The following is a 26,832-nucleotide window of genomic DNA, read 5'->3' on the forward strand; positions in this document are numbered from 1 at the left end:
CTGTGGAGGCTGCCTGAGTGCAGTGAACTCACAGTCATGTTCTAGAAACCAGTCTGACATGATCTGAGCTTTGAGACACGGAGCTTTGTTATCTTGCTAAAGACGGTGCAATGAGGTCATAAAAGATAGGCGTGGTCAGCGGCAGCACTTGGCCAGGCTACGGAGTTTAAACGATGCTCAGCTGGTACTGAGAGTCACACCAGCAGCAGCCTGAACACGGACACAGACAGGATGGATCCATGCTTTAAACTGTTGTCCAGGTTTGAGAGTCTGTGTTAGCCGTAGCCTCAGTTTCCTGTTCTTACTGACAGCAGTGACACTGGTGTGGTCATCTGCTTCTGGAGCCCATATGCTTCAAGGTTCAGAGACGCTCTTCTGCAGACTTTGGTTGTAGCGAGTGGTTACTGGAGTTATTGCTGCCTTCCTATCTAAGCAGTCTGTCCATTCTCTGACCTCAGCGAGTCATTTCCTCCCACAGAGCTGCTGCTGGCTGGTTATTTCCTCTGAGCTCAGAGATGGTTGGAGATCAGTGTGTGAAACACTCAGACCAACAACAAAGCCACATTCTTTCTTCATCATTCTGATGCTCGGTCTGAGCTTCAGTAGCTCGTCTTGCCGTGTGATTGGCTGACACACGAACAGCTGAATAGATGTCCACTGAGCGTGTGTGGGCTTTGATTGCTAAAATCATAATTCTAAATCAATTTGCTCTTTCCTTTCCTGATCTCTGCACTCTGAGGTTAAATTAAGTCACACAAACACGATCGATAACCTCCAGCTGGGGATGAGATTGCGACACGCGACCGTAAATAAGCACCATATTGACTAATAGCAGAGGGGCAGAGACACTGGGAGGGCTTCATGTGCCTGCTTATCACTCTATTCATTACTCGTGTTCATAATCAAACGCGGTCTGACCATCTACACTGCTGTATTAGTCTGATCAATATAGTATTGACTGAAATATAACAAATCAGAGGAATGAAGGGGGGGCGCTGTGTTTTTAAAAGCTGTACATGTGCAGAGTGAGTTTGCAGAAACAGAAAAATGAGTGAACACAGACCAGAACGCATCAGGAGGAGCAGTTACTGGTGACAAACACAGAGAGGAAAAAGTGCCATGAAGCCATCAAAGAGCTCCCGATACCACAAAGGCCGGGAAGTAAAGCAGCTGCAGTGTTTGATCGAGACACAGAACCAGAAAAACGGTGAGATTAACGCGCCCGTTTCCTCTTTGTGTATTTTCTTATTAGTCGGCTGCCGTTAGACATGAAGAATCTCACAGCTGTAACTTCTCAGTATGAATACACCTGTGTCCGTGATTGTGTCTGTGCTGTGTGTCCGTGATGGTGTCTGTGTGACTGTGTTTGTGTCATTGTGTCTGTGATTGTGTGTGTGACACTGTCTGTGCGATTGTGTGTGTGATTGTGTCTGTGCTGTGTGTCCATGATTGTGTTTGTGCTGTATGATTGCACCTGTAACTGTCTGTGTTGTGCGTCTGTGATCTTGTGAAGTTTAGTTTCGTGTCAGCAGCAGGAAGTCAAAGAGTCGCTCAGGCGTCAGCTAATGTGGATCGAAGTAAGAATAAAACTGAGGCGCCCGGAGTGCAGACAGGGGCTGTGGGTGTTTATTTACCTGAATTCCCATAATGCTTTGCCTGTCTTCATTTAACCAATACTCTCTGTGGCACATTGCAGCATCAAAGCAATTTCCATCAGCAGACTTGCATTACACAGCAGATGATGTGGACCTAAATGCTACTTTATCTCTCCTTTATTGTCTTTTTATTCTCGAGGTGCTCTCAATTTAGCCTACATAATGGGACTGCAAGACTTTGCAGGGACTGCAAACCTATGGACGATCAATGATCCAGGGCCGGCTCGCAGATAAAGAAAGATTAGAAGGGTATTCCTTGAATTCATCCCGGAAGGGCACCGGACACCGGAGCCTCGGGTTTTCAGCGGCCCAGCAGATGTGCTGCTTGCATCATCGTGTTACACGCAGCATAACTGGGAACTACTTTCTTGGCTGGGCCCACAGAGACATGCTGCATGTCCACATCTAAGCACAAGGATCAAGACAGGGCTTTGGGTTTTACACCCACTTCAGCATAGGAAACTTTGGCTCTCTAACAACATGCTTCTGAGACCCAATTCCACGAAAGGCACGTGTGAGATTCAATTAACAGCTGAATTAATTCATAAAACAACAGCTTTGGTCAAAAGGTCTGAAAAAACAAGAAGTTGCCAAAACAAAAAGCCCAGATTCAGCCTCTGTTTGGTGTGAAGTGCTGAGACAAGCCTGCAGCGCGTGGACATGTTTGCCAGCTGATTCCGGCCTGACACCTCGTGCTCGCCTCAGTTCACTAAAATAATATCAGAGCACATATTTTGTACACTGTGCAGCTAAAGGAGTCAGCAGGGAGCATTTGGATTTGGGAAGTCCTTCACACAACACCAACTAAACAACGGACGAGGATTCATTTCCCTCTGGCCACCAGCTCTTCCAAGAATAGAAAGATAACAAGCATAGGTATGAGAAAGAAAGACACCGAAAAAGGAGACGTATTTTAGAGAAGAGGCGCCGGCTTCAGGACAGAAACCTCACCTCGAACAGCTCGTCTGCTGTGCTGTAGTGAATGGAGGCCGGCGACGCGTTGGCCGACTGATCGTTGCACCACTGCAGCTCGCTGAGGCAGTTGACGCTGTCAAAGTCGCTGGTGTCCAGCTGGGAGAGGTCAATGTCCGGGAAGTCGGTGTCCAGACGGTCCGAACACACCTCCTCCTCCCCATACTGAGGACGGAAAAAGAGAAGGAGAGGTCACGTTAGTTAAACATCGAGATCAAAGCAGCATTCCCAGGAGCCTGGGTTCTTTCGGGATACAAAAAAATAGCACAAGTCACAAGGATCACAGCTGGGTAAAAGTGTGTTTTTGTTCTGCTTTGCCTTAAGCAGTGGATGATGCTATCTGTGCTCTCTGAAACACAAACGTGGAGATGGTTCTCCTTCCACGACTCCGATGAGTCTGAATGTTTCTGTGTGGTTGTACTGTCAGAGCTTCAGTTCCAATCAAGCCGCCCTTTCTCAAAGTGAGAGGCACTTTGGATAAAACTCTGCACTGTAAATCACTGTTCGCTGTCAGCATCACAAGGAGCTCTCATCAACAGCTGCTCATTAGATGTAATAAGGCTTCCACATTAGAGGAGGTTCAACACCAGGATCGCACAGACTGTCTGTCACATGTACAGTCGGCCAGTGTGGACGGTCTTCATCTATTAATGCACGTCTCACTGTGGTCACAGTGACACATGTGGTGAGTGCTGGTTTTACTGAGCTGCAAGTGTACTCTGACCGAGGAGGCGGATGGTTGATACAACTTTGTTTTCTGATGTTCTTTAGTGACAAATATCTCAAAGTTGTACGAGCTCTGCGCGTCACTCACTGCAAACACCGAAAGAGAAAAAAAAGGAGGCCTAGGCTTAGACACACAGCAGAGGAATGGAGATTATTTCCAGGCAGTAATCAACAACGAGGATCTCCTACGATCACATCAAATCACAGGAACCTCCACATGAACTCATGGACATAAAGAACCTCAGCAGGCACCCTCTGACCCCTCACAACCTCTGAGGTAACAAGACCTCAAGAATCATTTCCCATTACCTCGACACCTACACGAAGCCTCTGCCTGAAGGAACCAGAGCCTTCATCCTTCATAAAGTCAGGAACTGCCAAACACTTTTCTAAAACCTCAGCGATGGCTAGCCCCACTCTGAAAAACTCACTCCCTGAAAATGTCCGTTGCCCATACAAGACGATTTCAGATCCCGCTCAAGAATTCCTGAAATGCTCTCAGGAACATGTGGAAAGAGAAACTGTGCTCAGTTTGTGTTTTACCCTCGAGATCACATCTCTAAATTCTTTACCATGTGGCTCACAGTCACAGCAGGCTGAGCCTCTCACACACACTGAGCCACGTCACTGCGAAGAGCAGGAAGTGTGTGTGTGTGACTCGCCGTGATGGGAAATGACTGCGTGGTCTCTCAGGGGAGGAGGAAACATTCCTTCCTTAACGTCTGCATGAAGACAAGACACAGAATCAATGTCCTGTTTTATGAATGATGAGGAAACGACAACACACACACTGGGTCGACCAGTTAAACGTCTTTAACTGATTCAAACAGATCAGCTTTCCTCAAACACAAAGCAGCTCAGTTTGTAGCCGACTCGTCCTCTCCCGTTTGTGTCTGAGCGTGCGGAACACTCTGTCCCAGCAGCAACTGTCACGTTTCTATCAGGTTTCAGCTAGCATAGCCGAGACCACTGATGTGATGATGAAATTAACCAAATTAACACGTTCAACACGAGCAGTGCTCTCTGCTCACACAATGAAAGGAACACTTTTTATTCCAAGTTCAGAGACCCACCATCTCTGAGGAGGCGTATCCTGTCATTAGGTATTAGGGTGAAATCCTTGGACCCACTGTCAGACTATGTTACATGTTCTAATGTTATATTTAACCACATATGGCCTAAAATTGCACTCGTTCAATTTAAATGTTTTATTTGAAGCATCATCTGCACACAGAGGCTTTTTCACCAGTGACAGTACGTCTGTCTCTGTGGTCAACACTCGACAAACAAATGATCACAAACAAGAATTAATGAGACAAAATTACTTACAAAGGTTCTCTTTTGTGCTTATAACATGGAGATGTTCACATGCACAGTTTAAAACAGTCTTTGTTTTGCAGAGGACAACTTTTCAGCTGCTGGAATAAATTCGTGGCACTGCACCAACAGTTTTACGGCATGTTTCAGAAATATTTATATATTTATATTTCCACGGCAACTTCTTCTAGAAGATATTTTAACCACCGTATGTGGAAAAACTCGCAATACATCAAGTATATATAGCCCACTTCTACGTCAGACCCAACGCTGAGCCATTCAGATCGGCTCTGGGAATCTCTGGAACTGTGCAGGAGCATCCTTCTGTTTGTAACACATAACACTGTCCACATTGGCAACTTGTCCAGCTGACAGACCACCATCAGCTACAACAAAGCAGCTCTGAGCCGTCTTCTACTTCACGATCACCATGAATGAACACATTTTTCATAAAAGCAATTAACAGTATTCGTATATTTCTCCCAATCAGCTGTTCGATCGACAGGCTGTTTTTGGACTGCGTGTTTTATCCCACTTTTAAATCAAAGCATAATTACATCACACACACACACACACCTTCAGTGATCTCCGACCTCACCTCACCGCCTCGCTGTGCGTCTCGGTTTATTAGTGTTTATTCAGCGTGTTTATTTGGGTCATGGAAGAGATAAGATCAGCTGATAGCGCTTACGGTTTCATAAACGACTCATGAGACATGATCAAAGAGCCAATCAGCAGAGAGCATAGGAACCTGTGCGGTGGACAAGCTGATGAACGGAGCCGGAAACAGAAGACGCGCTGAAGGAGAGAAGAAGAAGGACACAGGAAGGAAGATGTAGGTCAGAATAACGGCAGCGAAGGGAAAGGGGGGGAGAGCGGTCATGACTTCACTGAGCAGGAGGAGGAGGAGGAGGAGGAAAGGGGGAGTGACAGAGGAGAGGACGCCCTCGGTAAGACCCTCCCCCCGCTGCTGATGCAGGTGTGTTTCACCTCACTGAATGTGAACCTCCCTCAGCATGCAGCTCACATCCTCCTCACGTGGCTCTGACTCATCCCCATCCTTTCTTCATTCCCTTCCCTCCTTGGCCACTCTGCCCTTTTCTCCACTTACAGTTTCCTCGTATACTCTTTTTACCCTCGTCCATCAGAGGACAGTCTGATTGAATGTTACCACTCCTCCCTCCATCATCCTCCCTTCCCTCCAACACAGCCATCAATCAATAAAACCATCCCTGAACATGACACGCATGCACAGGCACACACATGGGGACATCCTACGTATGTAGAACATGTCCCAGAACATCAGTGCACACGTGAAGCTGCAGCAGCGCTAGGCGATACGAGGCTGCGGCGTGCTTGTAGTGCTGCACTGACTCTGAATAGCGACAAAGACCCTGAAAGCTTCTCGACATGAATCAGACGCCGGGAGGAGGAAGCAGCTCAGCGAAGAGCAATTCTGCTCCTGTTTCCAGGAAGGATTGTGTTAACCGTCTCTGCAAGAATACAAACCAAACATAAACACGTGTGCAGCATCCAATGAGGTGAGGGGATTCACTGCAGGTCCAAAAGTCAAACTGCGTCAGAGCATTTACAGGAAGGCTCTCAGAACCTCCAGACGCCCATTTAAGGCATTGATGCAGTGATTTACTGATGACCTGCGTGTGATTGAGAGCAGATGTTTGCTCGTGTTTCCAACTGCTGCGAATGGACACCAGCTCTGACACGCTGACCCCGTATTGGGTCGAGTTCAGGTGAGCGCGAGGAGGCGGAGCTTTGACTCCTGCCGATCGAAGTCAGGGCTCAAATTTTTGCAGTCATCAAGCATCAGTTGAGGGAGAAGTGGAAGCGACCAGAAGGTGAGAGCAGCACATACGTGCCCACTTTTGCACAAAGCAGGTCCTGACTCGTGCCAAGGAGCCTGAGATGACTTTAAATGAGAGGTTTTGCTGAGTGACAGCTCGGCGCTCCGTCATCCCCTCTCTGAAAGCAAACGGCAGCAGAGGCGGGTTTATTCCTCCCTGAAACCACAGCCCGTCAGCATCACTCAGAGTGTCTCTGAAGCCGTTACTGCTCGAACGGGCAGATTAAACAAAAAGGCACGAAATTAATGCAGAATACTCACACCTTTGAAGTTACTGACAGGCAGAGACGAAGGCTCTGCGCTGAGCCTCCGCCTCGTGCTGGAACAGCAGAGGTAATGTGCAAATGAATGAGCCTGACCTCTGAGATCTGCTCACTATCAGCTCCTTCCAAAGGCCCTCACTGTGTAATTCTGCTGTTTTGGGGGTTGGAGGTGTGGTGGGACCCAATTGTGGTTAATGTGTGCCTGAGCGAAAGCAGCGAGACGCTACGAGCACGAAGAGTCCGCCGGGACAATCGCGCATTAAACCTGGGTTATTTATAGCACGCCTGCACGTGGGAGAGCTATCTGGGCTAGAAGGAGAGAGTGGATGTGGAAAGGCCAGCGAGACTCTGCGGTGGAGCTCCAGCATCCTTCGTTTCTATCTTTAAACACTCAGATTCCTCAAAGCTTATCTCTGGGTTGGCTGAGCGCGAGCGTCGCGTCTTTCCACTGGACTCAGAGTTACACAAGCTGAAATCATCTCGTTAGCTGAGGTCACCCTTCAAAGGTGAACGCTTTAAGAAACTCTTTAAGAAAAATATGAAGCAAGAAAAATCTCAAAGAACACACAACTATCTGCAGACGGGTCCAGAAAGGACACAAGCCAATCACACACAACTGGGACAAACATTAGCTTCTCTGGTGATTCATAACTTGAGTGAAATAAGGCTGTTATGTTTTTGTACATGCATCACACCCCCTCCAAACTTTGTGCCAAAAATTACGGCGTTGATAATAACGTGTAACTTTATTGATCCACACGCAGGAATCAAAGCTCGGCTGCTGTCCTGGCAGCTGGACGCAGGCCTGTTGTAATGTTGCGCAAGGTCAGTCACAAGTCCGGTCATGTGAGAGCTGTCCCAACTTCCCTCAAACACACACACACACAACCAACACCATACAAGGTCAGGCTCTCTGGACTGCACACCACAGGAGGCTGAGAGCGGAACACTGGGTGGTGTTTCCAGGTTAGCGAGTTTCAGAGACCGGGCTGCCCTCAGGGCCTGCAGCTCCAGATCAGCTGAGATTACCAAACAGCTGATGTTGCAACAGCACTCACTGCAGAATCACTGAAATAATCCCGGAACACAAACGGAAGTAATCGATGCTTCGATCGACACCTTACCCAAACTCCTGATCCTCTGAGCAGTGAATCCACGATTAGTCTGCTCCCCATGGCTTTAGTGCGATTATGGACATATTTTATCGGGACTTGAAATGACCCAAGCTCGTCTTTGACAGACGCTGTAATGAGGAAAAGGAGGCGTGGCACAGACGTGAAGGTGAGGTGACGGACGCTCCCATAGAGCTGAAAAATAGTGATGAGAGGCGGTGGATGGAGAAGGTGTAATCACATCCCAGCTCCGCACAAAGAACTGACATGGAGGAGATAAGGCCTTTAACGCCCACTTTGTTGTAAGTCACTTTGACAGGAAGTGCCTGGTGCAGGAATCTGACGGCCCACAGAACCACGCAAAGCTCACACACAGCAGGAGAACACAAGCTGACGCAGTGATCCCTGCAGCAGATCGCAGTCACAGGGTCTGTTTGAAGGCTCACTGCGACACACCTGCGAGCGGTGGAAGGATTTCAACTTCCATGCAGCCGGTACAGAAAGGATGAGCTTAATCACAGCAGACAAAAAAGTGCCCCTCCTTCCTCCCCCCACAAAGAGCCAATTACCTGCCGTTTGATTATTGAGGCACAAAGTGAGACAGTGAAAGCTCACAGGGGTATATGCCAAGGCTGAGCGTTTAGTCCATTTGTCCCGAGAAGCTTGACTGAGCACCACAGTGTTTTTCCCTCGCCTCCTCCTGCGACAGCTCACCGTGTAAACTCAACTTTAATCTGCTGATTGACCAATAACATGCAGATGATGCCACAAACATGCAAACATGGTTCTGTCAGGCTGCTGTAACATAGCTTGGCTGCTGAGATCTCTGATCCATCCATTCTGCTGCATGGGGACTCCCAGAGCAGCTCTGCATGACTCACAGCTCAAAATAATCCTCCTTTCTTTGATACCGAGCCTCCGTGCAGAACTTTAGTTCATCCTTGTTGATTGGCTGCCCTTCGCTAACAGCAGGTTGGTGGAGCCTGAGCTCAGCATCAGCAGCAGGAGGGAAACGACCTGCTCTACCACACCGAGCTCTTCACACTCATTCAGATAGAGCCACGGGACATTTGTCCATCAGAATTTCCAAGGCACTGATGGGACAGGTGTCATAGATGTGTCTGTGCACAAGAGAAAGCCCCGCCCCCAGATCTCTGTTTCCTTACAAAGACAAACAGCTCAGAGCTGGAACAGAGTCTGGATTCTGGACTTACTCTTTTCTGTCTGAAAGAAGAAAGAAGAAACTTTACACAACGTAAATGTGCTATTACAGTGTGTGTGTGTGTGTGTAAACCACACACACTTGTAATAGGTGTATATGTGTGTGTCCTGTCATAGTGTGTTTGTTACTATGTTTAGCTCTTATCCTGGTCTCATGACCAGTTCTTCCACAGAGTGCTGCTGACTCGAGGAGCTGCTGCCAGACACACAGGAGTGTGTGTCTGTGTGTGTGTGTATAGTGATGAGTACAACTGAGGCCAAGTGAAGGAGGAAGTGAGATGCTGCTAAACCAGAGTGCTGTGAAGTACTGGCTGTTCCCATCACTGCTGCTGCTTCAGGGTGTGTGTGTGTGTGTGTGTGTGTAGCAGGGTATAATGACTTGTCCTGCTGAGGTGCCATTTTTATGTTGTATATTTAAAGCAGGACTGAAACAATGTGTGATCACAGATCTGAGAACAGCCCCACCCTCTCCTCCGGCTTCACACAGGTGTCCGTTCTTAAATCTCCCAGTAGGAACCTTGGACCTCCTCCAGCAGGGGGAAACAGTCCCTCAACATGATTTTCATTTCTGGGTGGTGATGAGATGTCATAAAGAGCCACGGCTGGCCGAGACTATGTCTGTGTGTCAGCCTGCACCAAAGGTCATGACCTTCAGTGTGATCAGACCTAAACTCTGGTGGATGATCTGTGTGAGAGCTCTGCCCAAAGACGTCACAGGTTAGGCATCTTTCACCTGTGAGGTGATTAATCTCAGTTTAATGATCTAATCCAGCTGCAGAGTTACTGGAGTTCTAACCCAGCTGTAGGAAACTGTCAGGAACACTGATAACTAGTGGTGCAATGGATCAAATATCTCATGGTTCGGATCGGATCACGGTTTTAAGTCACGGATCGGATCAATTTTCAGATCAGCAAAAAAGAAAAAAAAAGACAAAAATTTGCCTTGCCATTTACTTATTTAAGTATTTTTTTTCCTATTAAAAAACATTCAACTCAAGACTCATTCCACGCACTTGTATAAAAATAAATTAAGGTGCAATATGGACTTTATGGACAATACTGGGCATCCTCTGCACACGGCCATAAACAACCAGAGGAGTCTGTTCAGTGAGAGGTTGCTTCTCCCAAAGTCAAGGACGAGCAGACTTAAAAACTCCTTTGTCCAAATCCAAATCACTTTTATTGTCACATCACATGTGCAGGTACACTGGTACAGTACATGTGAGTGAAATTCTTGTGTGCGAGCTTCACAAGCAGCAGAGTTATGCAAAAATACAATAACGTAAAACAAGCAAAATATAAGAATGGTTAAATCTGAGACTAATAAATATATGTACAATATATAATAGTATGTGCATTACTGGATGTGTATACTAAATATGTTTTTCTACGTGTCCCACACGCTATCAAACTGTTTAACTCCTCGCTGGATGGGAGAGGGAGGGGAAACAGGGGGACAAGTAAGCTGTAGTGCCTTTTCCCTGTGCAATAGTTTTTCTTAACATCCAACGGTGTAATAAATTCACAATACTTGAAATGTGCCGTTCCCTTGTATTCTTATTCCTATTTATTCTATTTATCCCTTTTGTATACTCTGTATTTATATATGTGTATATGTGGTATATTTCTGCTCACATTCTGCAACTTCTGTTGGTGCTGTGCTACTGGAAACTGGATTTCCCAGAGGAACCCATGGGATTAATAAAGTTTCACCTAATCTAATCTAATCTATAGGGCAGTACAGGGCTTTGTATCTACCACTCCGCTGTGATGTAATGAGCGGTCACGGTCACGTGGCTTTCCGTTGCCCAGGAGGTCCACCCATTTGTAGTTAGGGCAACAGAAGATGCCTGGGACAGTTCAGCCGTAACTTTAAACTTTTCCTGCTTATACATGCTTGGAACGATCTTGTCACGGAAGTGGACACGCAACGGGATATCATAGCGTGGCTCAAGCACGTTCATCATAGTTTAACCCCTTGTTTTGCACAACGGAGTACGGCCTCACGTCTGCAGCTAAACACCCCAGTAGCTTTTGTAATAGCTTTAGTCTGGTCGGATTGGACAGCAAAGGGCTGCTTAAATGCCGCAAAGTCCTCTGCTCCTCCACTTGGACCGCTAGCGCTGGCCATAACTGCCGCTTGACGGACTGACCACCATACACATACTTTTTTTTCTTCTTTTTCGAATCTTCGGATCACGTGCGTGCCGAACCGTGGAGTGGGATCGATTCAGATTACGGATCAACCGTGATCCGTTGCACCACTACTGATAACAGCCTCCTGCTGAGCTGAGTGAGCATCTCACCACCTCACGTCTAACTATCTGTTAGCTTTGGCTCTAAGATTGTTCGTGCAGGCTCGGCACCACAAACTCCTGAATCCGCTCTGACGAATTACACTCAGTTCCACTCAGCGTTCATGAAACTGTCATACTTTTATGTCTCTGGTCCGTCTGTGAAGCTCCGCCCTCCCTCGTTACTGCCTACTACTACAGAGATGAAGTGAGGACCAGACACATTGTGGTCAAGGGCACGACGTGGGGAAGTGCTCGACCTCAGGCTGTTCTGTTTTGACATAGCCAAAAGTACGCTTCTAGATTCTGTTTCTTTCTTCTTTTCCTCCCCTTCGTTCCAAATCCTCATTTCATCCCCCTCTTTAAGTCTAAAACCAGAAGCCCAGGCACGAGTCAGCCAATCAGAACATTTTGATTCATTTCAGTTTCAATGTTGAGAAACAAAACTTCTGTTTTTGGTTTTTATGGGAATATTTCTGTGAGCGTCTCTTCTGCTCGCTGAATGAGCCGCATGTCAGAGACTTCCTGTCCAGCTTGACAATGCGACAAACATTGTCCGTATGCAGGGTTCGGGTTCATCCGTCCGTCGTGGCTCGGACTCGCAAGGGTTAACAAACAGAGTCCGGGTTTCTTTGGGTTACGTGCGTCGTGGAATCCGGCCCGTCTACCTGTCTCTCTCTCTTCCTGCTGGCAGATCCGTTACACTGATCTCACCTCCAGCCAACCTCTGTCACTCTGAAACCTAATCTGGCTTCATCCACCCCCCACACCCCACCCCGCCTTCACGACTCCTCCACCTCTCAGGCAGGAAGAGCAGCAGAGGCGTGGGCTAAATCTAGCCTGAGTATAAGAGGCTAATGATGCCAGGATGGAAATACGCACGTTAAGCCGACCAGTCTTTACCAGACTCGACAGGCCGGAGCTGTGCTAACAGTCTTCCTGTTGTCCCGTCCTGCCCTCAGGTAAATTATATCCACCTGAGCTGAAGAGCCATCTGTGAGAGACAGCCTGGGAGTCGCTGGACTTATTGACTGGGCTTCCTGGGATGTAGGCAGATCCAGTAAGACTTCAGATTAGCAGTAAAGGCTAAATCCGACTATACTTGGGGCTGATGGGTACAAGTCTGAGACAGGGGGGTGGGGGTGGGGTGGGGGGGGGCAGGTGTTTTTTAATTACACCCATAAACAGAAAATCAAAGCCCTGCAACAGTAGAGAACATCTGGACCCAAAGTGTGAACATTCAGACAGTGTGGAGTGACAGCGAGGTGCAGAACGGTGATGGAGCGAGGAAAACAAAGGCGAGCGGCTGGCGGATGGAGGCAGAGCCGCTGAGTTGGCTCTGCAGGGCTGCTGGGTAATGTGATCTGAGGGGGAGGGCCGATTTAAAGCTCAGGTATAAGAGTGTTGGTGGCAGCTGAGATAGCATGGAGGCCGAGCCAGCTCAGTTCATTCAGGCGGCGCCTCAAAAGCGAGAACAGAGCAGAGAGAAAGAGAATGAGGAACACCCGCGGTGATGAAAGAGGAGAGTCGGCCACACTGAACTGAACTGGCTCCACTTCCAGTTGAACACACAGAGACGCTCCAACAGACCGCCGGCACAGCTAAACATGGAGAGGAAGGCCTCATCGTGATAAATTAAAGAAACATGAAGTTAAGCTTAGACCGAGTGTCCTCTGTATCCTCCACAGTTTCCCTTTCAGAGACCTGTGCTGATTGAAGTGCCACTGAGCACGCTTTATCCCTCAGTGTCTACGCACTTCCAGTCTCAGGTGTCCGGCCATCCCAGTATCTCATTCCAGAGCGCTGCAGCTCGCCCTTCAGCCGCTCTCCATCCATCAGCCCAACTCGCCTCCTCTCTTAGAGGCAGCGAAGGCTCCATGGCACTGCTGCACGAAGGTCGGCTTCAAACACACGCAGGCTGATCGATGAACACTCTTCTGTGGCCCGACTTACTGTTTAGAGTTAAAACTGAGGTAAAGGTCTGTCAGGTGCCTCTGATGGGACCTGTGTGGATGTGCGTGTCCCAGGTCTGACACATATTAATACTCCATCCTGTTATTCTTGAATCTGGGATTGTTCTTCTTGTTTTTATCTCATCACAGGAAACCCTCGCCGGCAGAACACTGCCGACCATCCACATTCTGATGTCACACCTCTGCTGACATCACTACATCGCTCATCGCTAAAATTCTGAATTCCAGTTTTCAAGGTGAAAACTGAAATTCAGTTTTCCAGATCAAATTACTTTATTTAATCTTATACCTCAGGCTTTTACTGTGCAATATACACAGCAGCAGCTGTATATTTTACCTGCCCTGTTTCTGAGCCCGCCCCAGTCTGCTCTCACCTGGTTTCCTACAGCTCATTATTTAACCTCTCACCTGTGAAGCTGTACCTGCACCTGCTTCCATCATGTCTGTGAGGTCTTCAGGGATCAGAGGATCTGACAGGCTCCTCAAAGCTGTGCTAGCCATTAGCGGAGCTGATCCCAGCCATACGTACACACCCGACCCAAGCTCATCCACCTCCCTGTGCTCCTACAGCATTGCCTCCACCCCTCCTCCTCCTCTTACTTCATGCAGTCCACATGCTTGTTTTTGCACTGAGGTGCTTGTTAAAGGAGCAGGAGTACCCATCATGCCTTTCTGCTCCTCCTTCTCATCCTGTGACACGTTCTGAATTTTATTACTGCCTCAAATTATTCCTGTGAACTTCAACCTCACATCGCTCTCACTGATCCCACTAATGTGCAACCAACCACCCTCCAGTAATCCACATTTATCACAGCCCCCCCAGCTCCACCCACCTCCACCCTGTTAATCTATATTTTCAGTCAGACACAGTTTGTAATCTCTTAACAGGATTGAGAAAATCAGAGAGAACCTCATCAGCGAGGGCAGGTCAGCAGGGCAGGGGATAATGAGTGCGTGTGTGTGTGTGTAAAGGAGGATGAAACTAACAAAGAAGGATGAAGGCTTCATCGCCAACAGGTGGATTCTGTGGGAATCTGATGGTCAGAGGTTTCCTGACCATCAGTGACAGGAAGGAGTCCTGCAGCAGATGGTGAGGTCGCCACAGTGCCCTGACATCATTGAGTCGATCTGGGATTAAATGAGGAAGACTCAGACAGCCTAAACCATCCAAAGGACGGCGGCAGGTTCTCCAAGACAGAAGCAGGAGCGCAGCAGGAGCGCAGCAGGAGCCTCGCCTCACGTTTGACCGTTTTCACCAAATCTGAGACGCCTGCATGGCGCCACACCTGCTCATTCTGAAACTGCAGCAGTTTCCCCTGACCTTAATTCAACTGTGACAGGTCAGCCAATCAGATTACTTCACTTTCTTTTAAACTCACGGTCACGCCTCTTTGACCCGTCAGCCAATCAGATTTCATTAATCGAGGCCAACTATATGTTAACCCCGACTGGTCAAACTTGTTCACAAACTTATTTCAAATCTAAACTTAAAGATCTCATTTTCAGCCTCCGGACCAAACAGAGTCTGCACCTCCTCAACCTCACTGCCGTCCTTCCTGCTTCATAACTATGCCGTCAGCAAAACTGCAGCACGCCGCAGCAGAGCACATGCCTTCAGCTTATTATGACTAAAGAACCGCTGAGGCTCAGGAACATGTCAGACGAACAGAGCAAGGACGCCGGGAGGAAATACGATCCTTTCGCCTCGCAATGTGATATGGCGAGTCGCAGCAGCGGCAGCGGCAGCGGTGGGCTTTAATCAATCATCAAGAGTCAAATTAGATAATGGCTCAGCGTGTGGAACCACCTGATTGCACACAAAGCCCCTACAGGTGGACTCAAACTCACAGAGGTGTAAGGCATCACTTCCCTGACCCTAAAACACCACAGACAGGAAGGTGGCGAGCTCACGGAGCGGGCTGAGGGCGGATATGGTGAAGTAACGAGCTGGAGGCTTGCAGGCCCTGCTGCCCTCTGCTACCGTGACATCCACGCACTCTGGACTTCTTTATCTGCTTGTCAATCAATCACAACAGCCAATCGATCAGCCTTCACTTCCTGGCACGGTCAATAACAGGAGCGGCAACAGCACATGCATCCGAGTCCAAAACAGATCCTGGAAACTTCCAGAACCAAATTCAACCTGCACCCGTCTGTAGTGTGTAGTGTGTGTCTGTCGTGTGTGTCTGTTGTGTGTGTCTGTAGCACAGCTCAGACGTGTAAACCTCATGAAACGGTGAACACTCAAAGCTAATTACACGCCTAATCACATCCTGTTTGCACTCGTACAAACATAAACAAATCTGTGTGTGTGTGTGTGTGTGTTTCTGCAGGCTGCAGGTTACAGTGTGGAGCTGCATCAGTTCTTGGTCAGTTAACAACACCTACTGAGCACGCACGCACACACACACACTCATCAGTGATCCAGAGTTCGTCTGCAGGGCACTCTCACTTCTCTTCTAATGGAACGTGTCGTGTGTAACTAATAGAAAAATCTTATCACTGCTGGACATCTCTCACATACGCACACACACATGCACACACACACGGCTGCTTTCTCAAGGTCGTTCTGAGACTCGTAGGAATTGTGTGTGTTTGAGTGTGTGATCTGCAGGAGGACAGACAGCAGTGAAAGCTTCAGGAGCATCAGAAACATCATCGCACACAAGCACTGATCATACAGACAATACCTCTGCCTCCCCTTCAATCTCACACACACACACACACACACACACACACACACACACACAAGTGTGAGTGCAGCCAGCTCATCAAGGGGTCGAAGCAAATTCAAGCTTTTAAATTCCTCCTTCTGTTTGTGTGTGTGCGTGTATGTGTGTGTGCGCATCCTCTCTCTTTCCATCATCCTTTCCCCTCACTCTGTTTCTGTGCTCTTTCACTTCTCCTCAACCACCCACAGATCCCCACTCCTCCATTGCCTCCACCTTGTCTCACTGTAGCAGAGCAGAAAGGTGAAGCCGAGCGTCACGACACACCCCTGCCCCTCCCTCTCAGTCGATGCCTCCCTGCATCCACAGAGTCACGACTCCTTAATGGTGCGAGAAGGGCAACTGAGGCGGAGGAGATGGGAACATGGAGAAAACAGCTGATGAATCTTTTTTCCTGTTTTCCTGAAAGCACCTGAATGCAACAATGGGACCTTTTTACCCAGGCTGAATCACAATGCGACGGCAGAATTAAGATATGATGGAGTACCTTTCTGTACATTTCACTCTGACACAAACAGAGACTAACAGCTGGCCACGAGCCAAATACATCCCATCGATCAACAACAAATAATCAATCAGCTTCTTTCCAAGACCGCGGCCACTAGTCACCTTTACCACTCTCAACGCGTTCCAGACGCTGACTAATGACGCAGGTTTGTGTCTAATATGTGTTGACGCACCTGCTCCTGAGACCCAACGATCCGCTCACATTAAAGAAAGCTTAATCACCCAGCGACCCCCGAGTTTCACCGTGAACACAGTAAAACCCATAGAGCTGTGGGTCACCCATAAACACGTTAGGTGGCAGACAGACACGCTGTAAAACGATGATTTGAATACTTCATCTAAGATTTTTAAACCTTCTTAGGAGGATCGGGGCATGTGGCTGAAAGGTCAGAGTGCATCCAAGAGGAAAAAGTGGCATCGTCACAAACCAGCCATGAGCATCAATTATCAGAGCTCACGTGCAGACGTCAGTTCCACAGAGGACCGATTCGCAGGCTCTCATACCACTGACATCCCTGAAACTACAGACGGATCAGGACCAGCAGCTTTCCTGAGGATGCCTCAGCTCTCCGAGCAGCCCTGAAACCCACGCCGCTCCTGATCTCTCCTCTCCGAGTCTAAATATGGAAGTTATTTTTGCAGCCACGCTCGTCATCCATCTCTCCCCTCTCCTTAGGGAGCAGCTCTAATGCAGTGAGAGAGACGCAGGCAGACCTCCAAACATCAGCAGAGCCTCCTGCCTTCTCCATCACAGACACCCACGCACTCCCATAGACACCCACGCACCCCCATAGACACCCACACACCCCTAGACACCCACATACCTATAGACACCTACAGACATAAAACTGAAGGAAGAAAGGGAGGAGGTGAGCAGCTCTTGGGAGAAAAGGTTCAAAGCTCAATGTTCCAGTGTCACTTTATCCTTGGTGTGTGTCTGTTTGTGTGAAGTGTGGGCGTGTGTGAAGTTTGGGGCTGTCACTGTATCCTCCACCCCTCCTCGCCAGGCCACCCCACAATTTGTTTTGTAACTCTAGCAGCTTGGACGGGGGGGGGGGGCACTCTGACCTTTATCCTGGACTGTTGGTGTGTGTGTGTGTGTGTGTGTGTGTGTTGGGGCGCTGGTGTTGTGGGGTTAAAAAGGGCACAGTGAGAAACAGCTGTGCCAAAGAGCGGCACATACTAGACAGTAAATAAAAACACACAGACAGAAAAAGGCCTGGGGCTGCTCCACTTGCTCCCACTGCCTCTGAGCCCACTCCACGTCTAACACAAAGGTCGCAGGTTCGATCCCAGCAGCGGACATGCCCTGAGCAAAACAAAAGGCCTTCCAGCCGAACACACACACACACCATTTCAAAACAGTGCAGATGTGACACATGCTAAGCTGCACAGCTGCTGATTCTGCAGTGTGCTTCTCACACCGTAAAGATGATCCAACAGGTTTCACGCACATAGAATAAGCATGTTATATTTGCACGCATCACGGAAAGCTTCAGCCATCAGCCAGCTGATTCCTCCAATCAGGAACCCTATGTGGAGAAACAGAAACACAGGTTGACAGTGACCTCATCCATGTACCATGTGACCTGATCCCTACTGAAGCTCACCTGACCCCTTCCTCCCTGCACACCTCTTTACGTGCATCCATATTACGGCATAGAGGGCAACGACGAGCCAGCCCAGTCACACTCGGCCAATTATGGAATTATGTAAAGTTGTAATAAACTTGCAACCAATGGCTACAAAGTCCCGGAAGTAAACATGTCAGACTCTCACTGCAGAGCTGTGTGTGTGTGTGTTATTTCAGCTGATGGCCAAGCAGCATCATGATTAAATACACACAAATACCTCAGAGCTGTTTTACGTGAAACACCTGAAGCAGTGAAGGATCAGGAGGCTTCGGCTCAGGGTCACTAGTGCAATGCAAAACAATGGCTAATAGCCTGCAGCTAACACTGTTCTGCAGTCCGATCATCACATGGTGTCATGTGACCTCACACAGAGGAAAGATTTCCTGTGGGTCGCTACTGAGGCAGCTCAGCCAGAAGATGGAAAACAACCCGAACTGTAAAGAGAATAATTTGAGTCTGATCACTGACCCACACTGCTACAGGTCACATGGAACGCCTGTCTCTGCTCTGATTGGCTGTCTTCAGTGTTTGATTCAGCTCTTCATTCCTCACACATCCTCCAGATCCATCCTCATCGCCCCGTAACACACACGATGCTGTCAGAGCAGCAGCACATTCTACTGAGAACGGTGTGTTTTCAAGACCAGAGTGAGCGAGCACGCACGCTCTGATTGGTTTTGACTCGGCACTTAGAAAACATTAAACTTTCAGTCAAAAACACTTTGATTTTCTATCAGGAAAAAGACACTACAGTCCCCACAGAGAGTGTGTGTTTGTTTGTGTGTGTGTGTGTGTGTGTGTGTGTGTGTGTGTGTGTGTGTGTGTGTGTGTGTGTGTGTGTGTGTGTGTGTGTGTGTGTGTGTGTGTGTGTGTGTGCGCGTTAGCTGACTCATCTCATCTGTATCCTGCTAACTTGGAGACAGACGGCCGAGCCATCTGCTCACCAACAAATCAGTGACTTTTCCCAGCAACACTGCTCTCAGCAAGCCGCGTGATTGGCCGGCAGAAGCTGGACCTGAATATCACTGACTCTGTTTGGTGGATTCAGACTTTAAATGTTGTAAATGTGGTGCCACCGACCAATCAGGACCAACTCGCACTACAGAAGAGAGGAAATCCAGAGTAATCACGCTGCATCATTAAGACAGTGTTCGGCGCCCTCACTGGTGTCGTTGTATTCTTAGTAGGGCTGCACGATTTTGCATAAAATGAGAATCATGATTTTTTTGCTTAGAATTGAGATCTCGATTCTCTCATGATTTTTTTTTCCAATATAAATATTTATTGCACTTATTAACTGCACATCAAATTTTGTAACAGTTGAGACAGAACATAAAAACAATAAATAAACATAAAGACAATAAATGTCTCACATTTTGTCGTGGCCGCAAAATGTTGTACTGCTTGTAATTCCGTCTCCACCGTTGCTTGACACTGCGTGTATAGAGCAGGTAGTGCAACATTTGAAAAATAGTTGCGGGACGGCACTGTGTAGCGTTTGTCTATGGTGTTGATCATTTTCCTAAATCCCTCGTTTTGCACAGTGTTGATGGGAGCCATATCTTTGGTCAGGTGATAAGTGATAGTCTCCGTAATTTCTTTGTGCCTGCGGGAGTTCGACGGGTATGGGGAAGCGCTGTATAAGGTTCCCGTTATTGATATTTGGGTGGCTGACCGGGACGGATTTTTTCCTGTCACTTTCAGCCTTACAGCTTCGTCATCGCTCACGTGCTCTCCGTAGTTTTTTCTCTGCCAGCTGGCTTCTGTATCACGTGGTATAAGGCTCCGCCCTTGTCATTTGCTGAGCAGGAAGAGTGAGCGCTTGTTTTCATGCAGATTATGTCCCCGATCAAAATGCCGTACAATCGTCATCTTTTTTTCTTTTTTCTTAAAATCGTTGTCATTTGGAAATGAGATCACACAAAAGTATGAATTGAGATCGCGATTTTCTAACGATTAATTGTGCAGCCCTAATTCTTAGAGCGTCGCAGCTGCAGTGTCAGCGCTCAAACCTCCTCAGAGTCTGGGTAATTTATATCTTGGGTTACAGACCAGTGAAGCCAGTAGATGTAAGGATTCCAGTTCCCTTTCTCAGTCTGCCTCACGAACACCACAAGATCTTCCGCACTCATAATATGACCCACTGAGATCAGGTTTAAACTCAGCCTGGCTTCCACATCTGATTTAACAAATACGACCAAACTGAGCTAATGGGAGCGATCTGCAGCTATCACCTCTGTGCAGGCCCTGTCCTTTACCGATATCCCAGAATGCATCTACCCGTCAGTACGACAGGATTACACCCAGAGCTTAATAGTGATTACCTTTCACCTTTCAGGGGCAGACGATCTGTTGCAAACCCAGAGCTGACAACATTCATCATGCACGTCCATCTTTCTGCCACTGTCATGTAAACACACACACACACACTCACACTCATAATTACCAAAGCTCCAAATATACGATCCAAAGCCACGGGGCTTCACACACTCCTGCAGTCAGCCAACAACATTATTCTGACAAATAACCTGTAATTCCCACCGCTGGCCGGCCGCCAACACAAACCTTCAACTCCCCCCCCCCCCCCACACACACACACAGCGACAGCTAAAGCAGAAGTCGGCTGTTTGATGAGTAATTTGCTGCATTTCTCAGGATAAAACAGGCCGGTTACCTGGAGGCAGCAAAGCTAATGTGTGCTGTTGTGAGTCTGGAGCCTTTTGTGCTTTTGTTTAACCAAAAACACACAAAGATCCAAGAGGGAAAAATGTCTGGAACGCTTCATAAAGAGCAGGAAGGAATCGTCTTTAGGTGAAGCTCAAAGGAAATCCGTAAAGTCTGAAACCACGGCCTCAAATCAGATGGCTGGGAACACACCGTTTGTCCCGGCACATCACAACAAATATAAAGGAAACAATCCTCGATCGTTGCGTTCTGCTAATTATTCTCACCTGTCTAGGTGTATTTATTCAGCACTTGCAGGCTCGAGCCTCTTCATACTGTAGGGGTTAGGGTTAGACCCAGACCCAGCAGTCTTAATAATCATATCACCAGGCAATTGGCGGCATTGGAAAGGAAAAACTCCCTTTTAACAGGAAGAAACATCCAGCTGAAGCAGGCTAAGGGAGGGGCAGCCATGTGCCGCAGCATCCAAACACATGCTCGTTAGGCCAAATGGAGACTTCTAATTGGCTGTGGCAGTCCGTGTGAATCGTGTTTCTATGTGTTAACCTTGTGACAGACCTGCAACCTGTCCAGGTGCCCCCCCTCTCTGCCAATGACGGTTCACAAAGGCTCCAACCAAACCACCCCCTGAAGTGGAAGAGGAAGGATGAGAGGATGGGGTCACTCTCGGCCTGTAACACCATCGTGCTCACTCTGTCCATATACAGTCGAGGACAGAGGGAAGCAAGGACAGGAAGAAGGAAAGGTAAGTAAAAAGGGTGCCAACAGAATGACGGAAGAAAGAAAGAGAAGAACAGCAGATAATCAGAGGCGGAATGAAGGAAAACTGGAAAAGCAAAGGTAACATCAACATGAGCTGTGAGCAGGGAAGGAACCAAAGAAGGGAGGAAGGATGAATTAGACGCACCTGGGTCAAACACAGAGCTGCTAGGCAACAAATGAGCAGGTACAGGTACACACACACACACACACACACACACAGAGAGAGAGGGGGACACTTCTTGGGTTTACTACGCCATATTGGCTGCTTCTCTCGCCTTCTGCGTCTCCTTGGAGACGGTCAGTGTTGCAGAGTTGGTCGCCACACACACACAAACACACACGCATAAACACTATTAATTATCTCCCCTCGCTTTCAAATCTGTGAATTGTCTCCAAGGAAGCGGCCGAAGTGATGAAGAGGAACAAAAAACTACTGTGTGTGTGTGTGTGCACTGAGGCAGACCTTCACTGCTCTCTACAGAATTAAAAGCAGAGTTCCTCTTTCTCTCTGTCTCTCTCCTTCTAACCTTCCTTTCCTCTCCTGTGGCCTTACATGCTCCCGCTCCTCTCCCCACTCGTTTCAGCTGTGGTGCCCTTTCCCCAGAGTAACCCCCACCCCTCAGCTGTCCATATCTGCTGATATGAAGCAGTCATGAAGGTCAGTGAGCTCTTTGCCTGAAGGACGTGCTGTCAGTAGATGCAGCGTTTGCTGCTATGCAGTAAAACATGTAAGAGCTTAGCATGGAAACAGTGCAGCTATAAATACAGCAGCCTTCCCCTGCACCACCCGCAGGTGTAGCAGACTTCACTGAGCATGTCAGAGGGCCTGGAGTCAGCTGAAGGCTCTCTGTGCCCGTCTTTTATTTATAGACCGCCATCGACAGCAAAGCAGCTCGTGACCTCACCTGTCCTGACAGCTGGTTTTGAAACGTTTTACTTCAGTTTTCAGTTTACACATTAGCCAATCACAGACCAGACTGAGACAGCGCTACACAGTATTAGAAAGAGCCACACAGTCCCTGTTACTGCAGCCAGACTCAAACACAGACTCACACAGACCAACACAGACCCAAACACAGACCCTCACAGATGTGCTTTCCAACATTCAAACTCGGATCACGGTCCAGTATCTCTCAGACTGGAGCAGTCAGGGATCAAACTAGCGACCTTCTAATTGGACTCCTCAAAGTCCTGAGCTACAGCCACCCACAAAAAAGTAATGGTAATAAAATATTTTTATCATAATATGTCCAATGACTTCTCTCACCCCAAACTCTCAAATTCTATGCTCAGTTGCGCCAACAAAAAGCTCAGCCTCCTTTTCTGAGTGGCGTTGGGAGAACTCAGTTGACTGGTGCTCAAATCTGTTTCTGTGTAATCTTTACTTGTGTTCTGCACCCTCACATACGTCTGAGCAGCAGGTGTATGCGCCTCACCTGGTGGGAGGGGCTCCAAGCCATCTTGCATGACCGCGCAGCTTTAAAAGTTTGTGAGTCCATGAGCAGGTGATTACAGTTAATTAAAAGAAGATTGCTCCGCCCACAGACAACCCAAACTGTAAGTGCAGAGTGATGGAGGAGCTGTGTTTACAGTCACTGATGTGGATGATGCAGCAGCTCTGCGTGTCCTTCTCATGCTGAGCAGTCATGGGGTTACAGACTGCCAGTCCACTTAACCCTAACCCACTGTACCTTCATGAATGCTTAATTCTACTTTCCACTGCGGAGCTGAAGCCCGTTGAGCTGCTGGCATATTCTCCTTCAAGAGCTCATCTGCACCAAGTAGCCAGGAACAAGCTTCCACTCAGAGATCAGCAACAACATGAACACATGTATGACGGTCAGCGCTCACTGCGTCCACACTAAAACGCTCTGACTTCAGAAAATTCAGACTGGATTTACACATCAGCCAATCACAGCCTCTGGCTCTGCCTCCAGCTCACACAATCACTGTGTAACGGTGATGCTGCTGTGCAACACAAAAGTGAAAGAACATTTGTCTGGTGCTACTGCTTTACCTTTTTCACCTTTGATCGGGTTTCATAAGATCGCTCTTGCACACACACGCACGTAGGTCAGACAGTGACCTCTCACGAAAACAACCACCGCTTTTCAGGCACGTCTTTTGTGCGTGCCAAGTGCTCCCACACTGAAATAGAACAGAGAGACAATCACACACATGCAAGAGCTCAGCTATAAATAGGCTGTGTGTGTGTGTGTGTGTGTGTGTGTGCGTGCAGCAGATGTGGCTCTGCAGCGAGCTCCATCCGTCACTGTCAAGAGTGTGTACATGTAGCATCACGTGCACGGTGAAATGCAAAGAGAGGAAAAATAAAAACAGAGCTAGGCATTAACGTACCGCTGCTTTAATGTTGACTCAGCACACACACACACATATAAGGTACAGGGCTTCGACCTTTGACCTTGTTCCTGACTAACCCTAACCATGGACCCATCAGCCACTGGTGCAGGTATAACGCTGTTAAAGGGCACATCAGTCAGTGTCCATACTAACACTACAGCTTCCCTCCATCTGTAGCTTCCGTTATGAACGAGAATCAGAGTGTGTGAGAGAAGCTGGTTTGTGACCTGTGTGTGTGTGTGGTGTGCTGCACGGTGCACGTGACGGAGAGTCTCATGCAACAGCAACAGCAGCAGCAGCAGAGCCATATAAGGTAGAAAAGAAAGAGAGAACCAAAGACAGACTTTCTGTGACCTTTGACCTGGTTTATCTCTAAATTCGGCTCCGCAGAGGTGAACCTGCTTCTATGAGGCTGACCCAACAAGTGTGTGTGTGTGCATGGGTGGGTGTGTGTCACTGCAGCTGTACCAAGCACAGAAAGCAGAAAGTGTGTTAGTGTGTACGTGTGTGTGTGTGTGCTCATCATCAGGCGTAAAGCTGCAGAGCTTTGAACTTCCCAGCTGTCCCATCAAAAGATCTGCTTCCTTTCTGTGTCTGACACACACACACACAGATCGTTTTTTTTCTGCATCTGTTCCTGTCACATCTCCTCTATCGGTTCTGCTGTTATGAAACAAGTATTTTTAATCCTTCGGCAGGTAAACTACAGATTCAATTAAAGTAGGAGAGAATAAATATGAAGCTTTAATAATCCCAGCAGGATGCACAACAGCAGCACACAACGAGACCTTAAAATGATCATTTGATTTTTTCTTTTCACTGCAGAATTTAATTCATATTTAAATATAATACTTTTCTTCAACAACCTTCTAAACCAGGAGCACCAACAACTGCAGTTTCTCGGGTGTCCAGCAGAGGCAGCAGTGAGTCAGTCCCACAGACTACCACGTTAAAATAAACGTGTTTACAGCCGGACACAGAGGGTTTTAGCCTGTATAGATAATTTCCCTGTTTATAAAGGCTGTATGAGTTTCAAGTATTAGGGGCATGGCCTCTTTGACTGACAGGCGGATGGCGATGCAGGCAGCTGTAGCTGCTAGCTGTCATGCCAGGCTTCACCTGACCTAAAGACTCTGTTCGTGTTATCTAATAACTCTCATTCAAATGTGGTCTCTTAAAAAAGAAACAACATCATGGGTCAAATCAAAGCTGCAAAAGGAGACGTCACAAACCAAAGGGTGATGTCATGGTTACTGACATCACTAAGGAGCTGCTTGCGCAACAAACAGAGATTGCATTGTTCATATTCGGGAAAATTATTCACGACGGCTCAAACAGACACTGTGGAAAACAGACTGTCAGAGTGTCTGCAGACACCAGTCACCTGGCCTTCACACACACACACACACACACACACACACACACACACACACACCTGTCCAGCATGTGTGTGTTGAAGAAGAGTATTATATTTAAATATGAATTTAAATGTGAATTTATTTACTGCAGCACTTTCAGAGCTACCTCTGTGTGTGTGTGTGTTGTTCATAGTGTCAGAGCGACCTTCATGCCACCAGCTCACACTATTACTACACTACCCTGATTCCTCTGTTTTATATACACACACACACACATAAATCTCACCGTCACCTGCGGAAACACACACTTCACCCGGTGGGATGGACTGTGGCTGTGCGGCATGTCACTCTGTGAATTTGCACATTTGTGGGTGTTTGATGTGCGAGTGTGTGTTTGTGTGTGAGTGTGTGTAGGATGTTCTTATGCAAGCGTTAGTCATCCCTGCAGTCTCTGTACCAGAGTACGGGAGCAGATCTGCCTCCAGTCAATCATACACAGCAGGAGTACTTACTGCAGTACTGCAGTAAGTACTCCTAGTACTAATGCAGGGATTGATTGACAGCTGGCGAGTTGCTGTGTTACCTCAGAGTTCAGGGAGAACTTCAGGGCCGTGTCGCTAATCCAGAATCCGGAATCATCCGGCAAACCTGCACTTTTCTCTGCGGCTGTTTAAACATCCCACTCCACACTGTGACCCCCTGCACTCTATCACAGAGTTTTTAACAGAGCTACAGCTCAGTGACATCTATACCACCTGGAGTCATTGCATACCCCCCCAACAGTGCTTCCTCGACCTCAGTCGGACACATCCAGCACTTCACCGGCTCCAACATGGCTGCCAAGGAGAGCATTACATCACCTCAGAGCTCTGTATGCTGCTGCTGTATGCTCTGCATACTAACGTGCAGGCAGCCATGCAGAAACAGACCCTGGATTTGAAAGGACTTCTGCAGGGGACCTTAAATGAAGGCGAGGGCAGTTTCCAAGAAAGCTAAAATCTGTACAGATGGAGGTTCTGGTGCGCTGGTAGCTACAATCGAGGAGGCACACCGCCAGCGAGCAGGGCGAACACAGAAAACTCCAGAAGGCTTTTCTCCGCTGGTTTCCGAGGAGTTCACACACTGAATAAAGAACCGGACCACGGCCGCTGCTTTTTGATTGCACCAGAACACACACAAACACACAGGGTGGAGGCGGTGCGCTACGTTATCACACAATATGGGAATAACAACATCCAAACACACACACGCCACAAAGAGAGCAGGAAGGCAAGCTCTGACCGCGGTATAAAACAGCAGAGAGCCAGACTGGGCCAGACCAGTACTCCAGCACCCACTCATCGATGCCTGTTAAACAGAAGTGCTGCAGAGCCTGTGGACTAACCAGGTCAAATGATTAAAT

At 47.9% G+C, this 26,832-nt stretch overlaps 1 protein-coding gene across 4 annotated transcripts in view; it reads right to left on the minus strand.

The window, feature by feature from the left end:
* ppargc1b (peroxisome proliferator-activated receptor gamma, coactivator 1 beta) overlaps positions 1-26,832 on the minus strand; it is a 53,754-nt gene that overhangs the window by 17,507 nt on the left and 9,415 nt on the right. For 2 of the 4 annotated variants that reach the window (XM_006797651.2, XM_087847309.1), the window contains exon 2: positions 2,607-2,792. In XM_006797651.2, coding sequence (XP_006797714.2) covers positions 2,607-2,792 — 186 coding nt within the window. Of the gene's footprint in view, positions 1-2,606; positions 2,793-11,614; positions 11,869-13,802; positions 13,896-26,832 lie in introns of those variants that run through there. The other 2 variants (XM_087847318.1, XM_087847311.1) reach the window with 2 other exon arrangements.

The sequence above is a fragment of the Neolamprologus brichardi genome, chromosome 2 (assembly GCF_056152115.1).
Source record: "Neolamprologus brichardi isolate AB-2024 chromosome 2, ASM5615211v1, whole genome shotgun sequence".
In the NCBI taxonomy this organism is placed as follows: Eukaryota; Metazoa; Chordata; class Actinopteri; order Cichliformes; family Cichlidae; genus Neolamprologus; species Neolamprologus brichardi.